Source organism: Pimephales promelas, chromosome 10 (genome assembly GCF_988280905.1).
Source record: "Pimephales promelas chromosome 10, fPimPro1.hap1.1, whole genome shotgun sequence".
Taxonomy (NCBI): Eukaryota; Metazoa; Chordata; class Actinopteri; order Cypriniformes; family Leuciscidae; genus Pimephales; species Pimephales promelas.
The window spans coordinates 36,977,572-36,989,024 of NC_142778.1; the positions used below are offsets into that span (position 1 = coordinate 36,977,572).

Here is an 11,453-nt window from a genome sequence, read left to right on the forward strand (position 1 = left end):
GATAAGGTTGATCAACTAATGATTAATGAATTAATCGATAATTTGCATTATTAGTCTGTAAGATAAGGAGAAATCACAGAACACATTTTGGACAATCAAAGCATTAATATTCCTATAGGAAAAACAGGCAAAAGGAAACTGATTTTATTTTGTTTAGAAAAATTTCAGAGGGAGTGACCAACAAATGACCACTTAATATCCTGAAAACATCTGAGATTATTTTCCAGTTATGGTCTATGATAGTTATTGTCCGACTTAATCCTGCAGACCTTGAAATGCCACTTTAAAATATTTTAATTCACATAAAAGTCCAGATTTATTTCTCTCTCACACACACACACACACACACCATGACCAAGAGTCTCTCCTGCGTGTGGAGATGGAGAAATAAAAGAGGAATCTGACGGGAACAGAAAGGTGAAGAGGAGCGGCGGACTGAGCAAAAAGGATTAATTACTTTAGTGTTTGACCCCGAGTGACCCGGATGGGATTATCCCAGAGGAGGAGCGGGCGCTCGAGCTCTGTCAGGGAACACTGCTAGTTTAGGAGGGGAGTTAGGGATACTGACCCCGGAAAATGAGTTTTCTGACTCCTAAATTCACCATTAACAACAAAATCAAATACGGTATGATTTATTTTCTTATTAATGTCCCTGGTCTCATTAGCAATGATTTATGCTCGTATCCAGAGAGAGAGAGAATGTTCAATCTATCATTAAAATACTGCAGATCTGAAAGGATTTCTCCTCTTCCCGATGTAATATAGGCCACATGCACGCAAAACTGCTTGCTTTCAGAGATGCCTAAAACAAAACAAAAAAATATTTTGTCGGTGGAGTAAGAAAAACTTAAGTCAAGAAGATGTTCTCTGAGCAAAAAAATCTTCAAAAATTGTCCCAAAAAATGACAAAAAACAAACAAACATGAATAACACTCAATAAAAACTGAAATAAATTAAAAAATAAAATAAATCAATGAATAAAATACTATCATATTACTAACTTATAACTAATAAATATAAGAAAATAAATCATTAATAAATAATAATTGTGTGTGTGTGTCATTAGATTGAATCAAAGACAAACATGAAGAGTTTTTGTCCGCCATCTCTCTCTCTCTCTCTCTCTCTCTCTTTCTCTCTCTCTCTCTCTCTCTCTCTCTCTCTCTCTGAAGGTCTCTCGTCCTCTGACTGCTGGTGTTTGAATCCACATTAATGTTCATCTGTCCAGGTAAAACAACAGTAGATTTACACTGAAAAAAAAAAAATCATTAGGATTTAATGGATACGACAGATTAATAAAGTAATATTCCAACTCAAATTGTATTTTTATACATGTTAGTGTTGCTTTTTTTCACAGATGGCTCTATGCTGCCTGAGGTCAGAGCTGCTTCATGAAACACAAACACTCTTGATTTACACAAATTTGCACTTGTTTTTTTTTTTGTTTTTTTTGTAGATCATGTCAAGGCGTAAAGATTTCCTTTCCGAAACTTTCCTTCCAAGACAATGTGCACTGTAAAAAAGAAATATTTTCAAGATTTGTTATCACAACATATTTTCTTTTGTCAAATCAACTTAAATAATTTATTTAGTTCAGATAACATATAATTTTGAGTTTCTGATGATTCTCCCTCACTGTATTAACTCACTTTTTCCAGTTCAATCAACTTAAAATTTTAAGGCAACCAGGTTACTTACTTTTTTAAGTTAAACCAACAATATTTTTTACAGTGTAGTAATCACAACATATTTTCTTTTGTCAAATCAACTTTATAATAATTTATTTAGTTCAGATAACTTATTATTTTGAGTTTCTGATGATTAAATGAATCTCCTTCATTGTATTAACTCATACAAACTCTTGTGCAGCGTATGATGTTCACGGATGAAATCTGAACTAGGTAGAAAGTTAAAAAAAAAATTCTTTCTGGAATCAATGATAAATACATGTCTGACCGTTGTAACAAACCAAAAAATTCAAAAAGAAAAACCGCATTCATGATGATTTATGGTGATTTTATTTGCGTTAGACCTGTGTATACTACATTGACGCTGATGCATTAAAGTGGAGGGGCTCCGCTGTTTCAAGATGGCGGCTCTATTGACGCATTCGTTCCAATGAACTGCCGTAGCCAAGGTGAGGTCTAGTGTATATGTCTATGCAGCAACCGTAGGTGGAGGTGGAACCTGAGGGAGGGCGGAGCTAGTCAAAGGCGAAAGAGGTGGAGAACCATAGGGCAGCGAATGGGCTGCAAGTCCATGGCGAAGATGTAATGTCCAACAGGGTCAAGGGTGGTAAGAGAGCACAGGAGCAAAGGTGTAGTGGAGGCGGAGCACTCAGAGGCTGGAGGCGGAGCCACAGGAGGAGATGGCTTCCAGCAGGCAAAAGATGCAGCCATGCCATTTATTCATAAATTTGTTCCTGTTCACAGTAAATCTCAGCATTTTTCTTGTAATGGCCTCCATTTCCATTCGGCGCTCGTTTAAACTTTAAACGGAAGCTCATTTTCATACGACACCTGAATAATCTTCATCTGCGTTCATGAGAAGCTGATAAATCCAGTCACGGAGCCAGTCGACTCTTCTGATTCATGTTTGATCCGTTAATGCACCGCCAATAGCTTTCATTTACAAGATATTAATTCATAATCTGTGCTGTAGTTTAAACAGCAGCGTTTGATGACTAGACGAGGTCATGAGTTCAATTCCCTTGGGAAGTGTGTGTGTGTGTGTGTGTGTGGGGGGGGGGGGTGTATGAACTAATCTTTTACTTTAAAATTTGAATGCACGTCGATTTGGATAAAAGCATCTGGCAAATGTATGAAAACACACGTGTACAGCTCATCTCCTGTATCTCCTGATAAACGCTGCATCTTCTGCTGCTATATTTTATATTGTTGCATTTTCCTCTGAAACTGCAGCATCCAAATATCAGGAAAACATTGTGTTGCAGTGACCCAGTTTCACTCTGTCCCTCATTTATTATAACACACACACACACACACACACACACACTTCCCTGTCAAACCTGTCTTCACGGTGACCTTGAGCCTCTGGTGAAGGTGTCGTGTGAAATTCAGCGCCACCAGAAAATACTCTCTCACCTTCTGAGTGAACAAACACACACACACACACACACAGACACCCTTTGTCTCTCTCTCTCACACACACTTTCTCTCTCTCCGTCTCACACACACATACGGAAGCGTATTGCATTCACTTGAAGAAAAAAAATAGACTCTGTTTTTCTGAATTAACAAGTTAATTATCTCAGAATTACGAGATAATTTTTCATGGAAAAAAGTTTTTGCTCTGTTTTTCTGAATTAACGAGTTAATTTTTCATGAGAAAACATTTTTTTTTTGCTCTGTTTTTCTGAATTAACGAGTTAATTTTTCATGAGAAAACATTTTTTTTGCTGTGTTTTTCTGAATTAACGAGTTAATTTTTCATGAGAAAACATTTTTTTGCTGTGTTTTTCTGAATTAACGAGTTAATTTTTCATGAGAAAACATTTTTTTTGCTGTGTTTTTCTGAATTAACGAGTTAATTTTTCATGAGAAAACATTTTTTTGCTGTGTTTTTCTGAATTAACGAGTTAATTTTTCATGAGAAAACATTTTTTTTGCTGTGTTTTTCTGAATTAACGAGTTAAATTTTCATGAGAAAAGAAATTTCTGTTTTGCTGAACGAATTAGTTAATTTTTCATGACAAAAAAGTTTTTGCTCTGTTTTTCTGAATTAACTCATTCATTCAGAAAAACAGAAAAATTAACTCTTTAATTCAGAAAAACAGAGCAAAAATGTTTTTTATAAAATGTATTTAAATTTAAATGCTAATATAACTTAACAAGAATTAAAAATGTACAGCAGTTCGAGTTACAAAGTTCGTAACTCGAACTGATGTACATTTTTAATTCTTGTTTCCGTCTCTTTACTTACAGAAAGTATTTCACCCATGGTCCTATATGGTGATACCACGGTGTTTAGACACTGTCCTGACAGTAATAGCAGGTTAGGCTGAAGTATCTTTAGTACCTTATAAATACCACAGTGTGTGAGTGACGTCCCCATAGAAACCACTGTATGAACACATCTAACCGGGAGAAGGTGAGTTCCGGCGTGAAGCGTAAAAAAAGGGGTTTGGTTGCCATGGCGACCAGGTCCTGCTGTACTGGCGCGTGATTACCCCATTTGCATACAGATTGCCCAGCTGGTACCTTGTTGTCATGACGATGGCATCCCAGCAATCTTCGGATGAGTGACATCATTGAAAATTTTACCCCAAACACACTTGACAGCGTTATCAATGACACACATCACATTACAGGCTATATTCTAACAATATCTAATTATCATTTATATTATGTAGCCTAAATGTATGTTATATGCTAAAAACATGCTAATTTTCTTTATGTTTTGTTTGTGTTTGAACTGAACAGATGTTTACAGTAAGTGTCGACACGAGCTGAATGCTGTTTGAGTTTATAACGGCGTCACAGCGCCACCTAGTGACTGACGGACACACGACAGCCTTAATGACCTCACAGTTTCTTAGTTGAATTATTTTTTTTACAGGCTTAATGATTGTTACTAAATTAAATCAGGATTAAATTGTTACTAAATTATTATTTTTGTAACATTAATATAGTATAAGGTAGGCTAGCCTACTACATTGAATATTCAAACTTTTATAAACTAATTTTTCAGTGTCGCTTTGGAACATTTCCCGAATCTTCCTTAAAATTTGTAAAGAGCATTTCTCAAAACAACAGCAGAACACAATAGATTCGTAAAAAGCCAATCCTTAGTACATCTCTCAAACGCAAGTATTTATATCAATGAACAAATCAGTGTTTTCTGATTTCAATTATATAGACTCATTACATGCAAAGTGAGATATTTCACGCCTTTATTTGTTATAATTGTGATGATTATGGATTACAGCTTATGAAAACCTTTTCACAATTTTGGGTGTTTATAAGCCATAATCATCACAATTACAACAAATAATGGCTTGAAATATCTCACTTTGCATGTAATGAGTCTATTAGTTTCAGCTTTTAAGTTGAATTACTGAAATAAATTAACTTTTGTACGATATTCAATTTTTTTTTAGTTTCACTTGTATGTAATATAGAACATATTATATATTAAATAGAACCAGTATAATATTTTGATTAACAAGACATAGCAATTGATAATATATAATCAATTGCATGAAGGTATCAAAGCATTTTCACCTTGTTTGAAAGACATTATCCAACAGTAACGATGATCAAGCATTTTGACACAATGCTTGCTCATCATTAGTTGACAAGTTTAAAGAGGATCTGATCTGTTGAGTCACTATGAGCTCTTCATATTGAGCCTCAAACACATTGATATCTCACCCCACATGTTTAATATTTAACATCAAACTGTAAAACTGAGCCGACAAAGAGATGTTTACGGCAGTTTCCAATCAGAGAGCTACTCTTTATCAGAGCGCATGACCTCCTGAACTCTGGGCCGCAGATAAAAGCGTTCGCAGCACACGCAGGAGGAACAGGAGGAACATGGCGACACGCTGGGGAATCTGTGGAGCGGGGAACATCAGTCATGACTTCTGTGTGGCTCTGAAGACTCTTCCTCATCAAGATCACCAGGTGCTAACTCAACGCCTGCTTTCATATGTGATAGCCTGTATTCGTTGACTTATCTGTCTTTCTGTGTGTTTTGTAGATAGTCGCAGTTGCAGCAAGAAACCTAGATAGTGCAAAGACATTTGCGAAGACTCACGGGATTCCCGATGCATACGGCAGCTACGCGGAGCTGATCAAGAACCCAGATATCGGTGAGGAAATGGAGTACTGTGGGAACCTTCTTTCCCCTCAGAGTTTATACTCAGTTTATTCTTATTATTCTGAAATGAAAAGTCAAAATTGATAAGACAGATTGATGGATGGATATAGACATTGTTTGTTTGTTTGTTTGTTTGTTTTTTGATAGATTGTTTGTTTCTTTGTTTTGATTGTTTGTTTATTTGTTTGATTGATTGTTTGTTTGTTTGATTGATTGATCATTTGATTGATTGTTTGTTTATTTGATTGACTGTTTGATTGATTGATTTATTGTTTGTTTGATTGTTTGTCTCTTTGATTGTTTGATTTATTTATTTATTGTTTGTTTGATTGATTGATTGATTGATTGATTGATTGATTGATTCATTGATTGTTTGTTTCACTCTTAGAAGAAATGGTTCCATCCCCCACTTCATATATGGAACTCCAAAATGGTTCTATATAGAACCATTTTTTTGGTAAAAGGTTCTATTGGCCAAGTATGGAACCCCAGGTTTCTATATAGAACCTTTTTTAAGAGTGTATAGAACCTTTTAGGGGTTCCAAATTCGTAGCACTGATAGAACCTTTTAAGGTTTTATATAGAACCTTTTCTTCTAAGAGTGTTGTTTTGTTTGTTTGTTTGTTTGTTTGTTTGAATAATTGTGTGATTGATTGATCATTTGATTGATTGTGTGTTTATTTGATTGACTGTTTGTTTGATTGATTGATTTATTGTTTGTTTGTTTGTTTGTTTGATTGAGTTATTGTTTGTTTGATTGTTTGTTTCTTTGATTGTTTGTTTGATTGATTGATTTATTGATTGTTTGTTTCTTTGATTGTTTGTTTGATTGATTTATTTATTGTTTGATTGATTGATTTATTGTTTGATTGATTGTTTGTTTCACTCTTAGAAGAAATGGTTCTATTTAGAACCAGAAATGGTTCCATCCCCCACTTCATATATGGAACTCCAAAATGGTTCTATATAGAACCATTTTTTTTGGTAAAGGGTTCTATTGGCCAAGTTTGGAACCCCAGGGTTCTATATAGAACCCAGAGGAACCCTTTTTTTAAGAGTGTATAGAACCTTCTAGGGTTATATAGAGAACCTTTTCTTCTAAGAGTGTTGATTTGATTGTTTGTTTGAATAATTGTGTGATTGTTTGTTTGTTTGTTTGTTTGTTTGATTGATTGATTGCTGCAGTTAGTGACTGTCCTCTCCTCCGTCAGATGTGGTGTATATCGGGATTGTTCACACTCATCATCTTCAGGTCGGTCTGCTGTTCCTGAACGCAGGGAAGAATGTTCTGTGTGAGAAACCCTTCGCCATGAACCTGAGAGAGGTCAAGCAGCTCGTCTCGGCCGCCAAGGAGAACAACGTCTTCCTCATGGAGGTGAACACACACCAAACACACATAACAACACAAACTCATGCAGACACCTGCAAAAACGTTCATTAGTGCATCAGAACCAATCAATCAATTAAAAACATGTGCTACTCTGATTTAGAAATGTGTTTCAATTTAAATAAAATGTCCATTTTTGGACTAATTAAATTACAATAATGAGAACTTGAAGCATCATGCAAATAATGTCACAATAAAAAACAAATCTTACCTGTCCTAAAATATTACCATATTTATTATACAGTAACTATACCTGTAATAAAAACACTGTAAAATAAAGTGTTACCGAAACGTATGCCTATTTTTAGGACAGGTAATATTTGTTTTGTATTGTGATATTTAAACAATCGTCATACATAAAAATAAAATAGCCAAAAACAATTATTAATAATAATATATGTATTAATTTCTCTCTCTCTCTGCCAGGCTGTGTGGTCCCGGTGTTTCCCCGTGTACGCTGAGGTGGGCCGGCTCCTGTCCGAGAACACTATCGGTGAGGTGAAGATGGTGCAGGTGTATTTCGGCTTGCCTCTTCTGGACCGGGCCCGCTCCACACAGAGGGATCAGGGGGGAGGAGCTCTGCTGGACATCGGCGTCTACTGTCTACAGTTCGCTCTGATGGTGTTCAAGGGGGAAAAACCCCAGTCCATCCACGCCACAGGGGTCCTGCTGCCCTCCGGTACTGACCATTACACTTAAACAAAAAAATATATGTCTGTATAGTTTTAGTTTACTCCTATCCTAGTATAATTGAGATACTAATATAGTTTGTGTTAATATTTAGAATTAATATTAGTTAATATTTATTTTATCTTTCCATTTTCTGTTTTGACTTTAAAAGCAGGGTCAGCAGTTTGTTTTGAAAACAATGTTTCGAAATTGTTTTTTTTTATTTTTTGCAATTTTTTTTTATTTATATATATATTTTTAAACACCTCCTAGTGGACCTTCTCTGTATATGCAGGCTAATTGTCATTCAGGTGTGTTCCCAATCCAATTAGCATCTACAAAAGAGGGAATTGTTTGTTTGTGTTTTTACACATGTTTTTAACTTTTCTATCATGATATAGCCAGTCCAATAAAGGCTTTTTAATTTTCTAAAGAAGAGTGCCTTGGATTTCCTTTTTCTGACACTTTTCCCCACATTTGTTTAAACTGTTTTTATATACCAATACATATCAAAAATGTAAGAACTCTGAAAAGGAGAGTATAAAATCGAGTGTCTGTAGTCCTCTCAGGGCTTTTACTCTTTCCAGTCGGAACGAATGCACTGATTGGCTGGGCAACTGTCACTCTCCCTCGCTGCCATGGCAACCACCCCTGCTGCTACAGGAGCCGCCCAAATCCCCAGTAGCACCTGAACCTGCATATACAGTTCTCAAACTTACCTACCCTGCCTTTAATTTCAGTTAGTTTTAGTCATTTCTTGTATGTTTTGGTCCTAGTACTCCTGTCTATGTCTAAAATATAACTGCACCACATGATTTAAAGCCAATATTCTGGTCATGTGAGATGTTTCAGACGATCTGATCATGATGTTGATCTGTGTGTGTCAGGAGCGGACGAGTCGATGGTGGTGGTGTTGAAGTTCTCCGGGAACAGGATGGCTTCATGTACTTGCACTCTCTCCTGTTTGCTCCCGAACGTCGCCACCATCTGTGGAACCAGAGGAACCATCAGAGTGAGTGACGGAGAACACACACACACACACATACCGTGGTGCTTCCGTTCACATCATTTTACAGGCACAATTCAAAGTGACTAATATTGCATTCAAGATATGCACCATATCACAATACAAAAATGCATTGTGCATTGTGACAAAAAATGCAAAATATGCATGGTGTATAGTTCACTCAAAATAAAAATAACCATGTGAGAATACATTTTAAGTGTCAGTACATTAAACTACTATATAATGTTGAATATACAGTATAGTATAATAATGCAATGGGGAATATTTGACTTACAACTGTAATGCAGAATAATGCTGTTTTCATTGGGTCTGTCGTCGGTTAGGTGGCGAATCCCATGCACTGCCCAACCACTCTGGAGGTGAACGGGAAGAAGACGGAGTTCCCTCTCCCCGAGCCCGCGCTGCCTCTGAACTTCGAGAACAGCACCGGACTGAGATACGAGGCAGAAGAAGTGAGACGCTGCCTTCTGAAAGGTAACACACACACAAACACACACACTTAAACACACGATGTGAAGGATCTCATGAGTTCTGGGTGTCATGCATCCGTCCTGAGCGACTCTCATTTGTCTTTTTTCATTAAAAATACAATTAAAAAATGTTATGCTTGCAAACCGGACAGAGATGATATACACAATATATCAATGACATGTTCAATCTCATCTGAACATACAGGAAAAGAAAAAATGTTTGCAATGATTTGCTAAAAAAAGAAAAATAGAAGAAGATAGAAATCAAATGATCAATCAATCAAACAATGAAACAAACAATCAAACAAAAATTAAATCAAAAGAATCAAACAAACAATCAATCCAACGATCAATCAAACAAACAATCAATCAAACAATGAAACAATCAAACAATAAATAAATCAAATAAACAAACAAACAAACAAACAATCAAACAAACAAACAAACAATTAAAACAATCAAACAAACAATCATTAAAACAAACAAACAATTAATCAATCAAACAATAAATAAATTAAATAAACAAACAATCAAACAAACAAAAAACAAAATCAAAACAATCAATCAAACGATCAATCAAACAAACAATCAAAACAAACAAACGATCAATCAAACAAACAAAAAACAATTAATCAAAAAATCAAACAATCAATGTCTATCTATCCATCCATCAATCTGTCTATCAATTTTGACTTTTCATTTCAGAATAATAAGAATAAACTGAGTATAAACTCAGTTTATACTTACATATTTACATTTATGTATATAAAAATAAATGCCATTCACAAAGCGAGCTTTGTTTTTAGTTGGGTCAAAATCAAAGTATCCAAAAAATGATGTCTTTAAATGTTATGGATATATCTTGCTGGATATTATCTTTAATAATTGTGTCAATATTTGTCCATCATTGTTCATTATAGAAACATGACAAAAATAAATGATAAAACTTGGCAAAATGACCATCTAGTGCCAATGTTAATTTTATATTTAATCATAAAATATCGATCAGGGTCACATTTATTTATTAGTTTTGAACACAATCCCCAATTCCTTTACTTTATTTATAGTGAGCACATATTTTTGTTGTAAGGGCCACCTTTTTTTCCAATTTAAATTTTTTAATAAATTATTATAGTAAAAGATTGTAGGAGATACACAAATAATATCTTCAAGAAAAATGTGTGTTCCTGTATTAATTCTGTCTTTATTTTCTGAAAAACATATTGAAGTTTCTATTGGTTCAGGGAAAGTAGTAGCTAGAAGGGTGAATGCAGCGTTTGAACCTCTCATCCGTCTTCCAGGACTGAAGGAGAGCATTAAAATGTCCCTGACAGACTCCGAGCTTCTGACTGGGATCATGGATGAGGCCCGGCGGCAGGTGGGCGTGGTTTATGAGCAGGACAGCCAATGACTGCCCTCCATTCATTGATTGATCTGAGGCTTGTTTGGACGGTGCTACTCAGGAAAAGAGTTTGAACATTTCTGTAATAAACAGTCATGTGTGTGTAGTGGTGGAGAATATTGTGCACAATAAACATTACACTATCCAACGAGTGATGCTGAAGGTGAATTTTAGTTTGTTCACACATGGACATATTTTTTTGTGTGTCTTTTGAATATAATTTAGGTCTAAATGGGTTCAAATGGATTTTTTTAAGCATTCGGACAATAGTGTATCATAAAAATTGTTGTATATTGTAAACTGGTTCACATAAAACAAAATAGTAGTCAGTATACAGTAAACACTGCTCAATTCTGATATAAAGGGTTTGTCGTCATCTGCTGGTTCTTACAGTAGTGATACGAGAAACGAGGCTTTTCGAAACTCGGAATCAATTGAACCGATTCCTTCAAAAAATAATTCACTGATTCGAAGCTCTGAAACGCCACACGCTGGTGACCCCTGCTGGACAAAACAGTTTCAATGCTAAGAAAACTCAACCACAAGATGCATAACACACCTCTTATTACAAAATGTTTTATTGCCAGTGTGGTCTATTCAATACAATTAACTAATCATTTAATACCATTAAGTAATGCAGTGTTATTTTATTAA

General features: G+C 35.3%; 1 protein-coding gene across 1 annotated transcript; it reads left to right on the forward strand.

The window, feature by feature from the left end:
• Nucleotides 1-5,487: 5,487 nt before the first annotated feature.
• Nucleotides 5,488-10,950, forward strand: dhdh.1 (dihydrodiol dehydrogenase, tandem duplicate 1). The gene is made up of 7 exons (XM_039683819.2): nt 5,488-5,648; nt 5,725-5,836; nt 7,056-7,219; nt 7,658-7,910; nt 8,788-8,912; nt 9,251-9,401; nt 10,699-10,950. Exons 1-7 carry the CDS (start codon nt 5,559-5,561, stop codon nt 10,806-10,808), a joined length of 1,005 nt encoding a protein of 334 aa, XP_039539753.2. The 5' UTR covers nt 5,488-5,558; the 3' UTR covers nt 10,809-10,950.
• The last annotated feature ends 503 nt before the right edge of the window (nt 10,951-11,453 follow it).

Coding starts and splice junctions, on each gene's coding strand:
- dhdh.1 (XM_039683819.2), top strand. CDS start 5,559: ATGGCGACACGCTGGGGAATCTGTGGAGCGGGGAACATCAGTCATGAC. Junction 5,837..7,055: donor GATCAAGAACCCAGATATCG/GTGAGGAAATGG, acceptor CTCCTCCGTCAG/ATGTGGTGTATATCGGGATT. Junction 8,913..9,250: donor GAACCAGAGGAACCATCAGA/GTGAGTGACGGA, acceptor GTCGTCGGTTAG/GTGGCGAATCCCATGCACTG.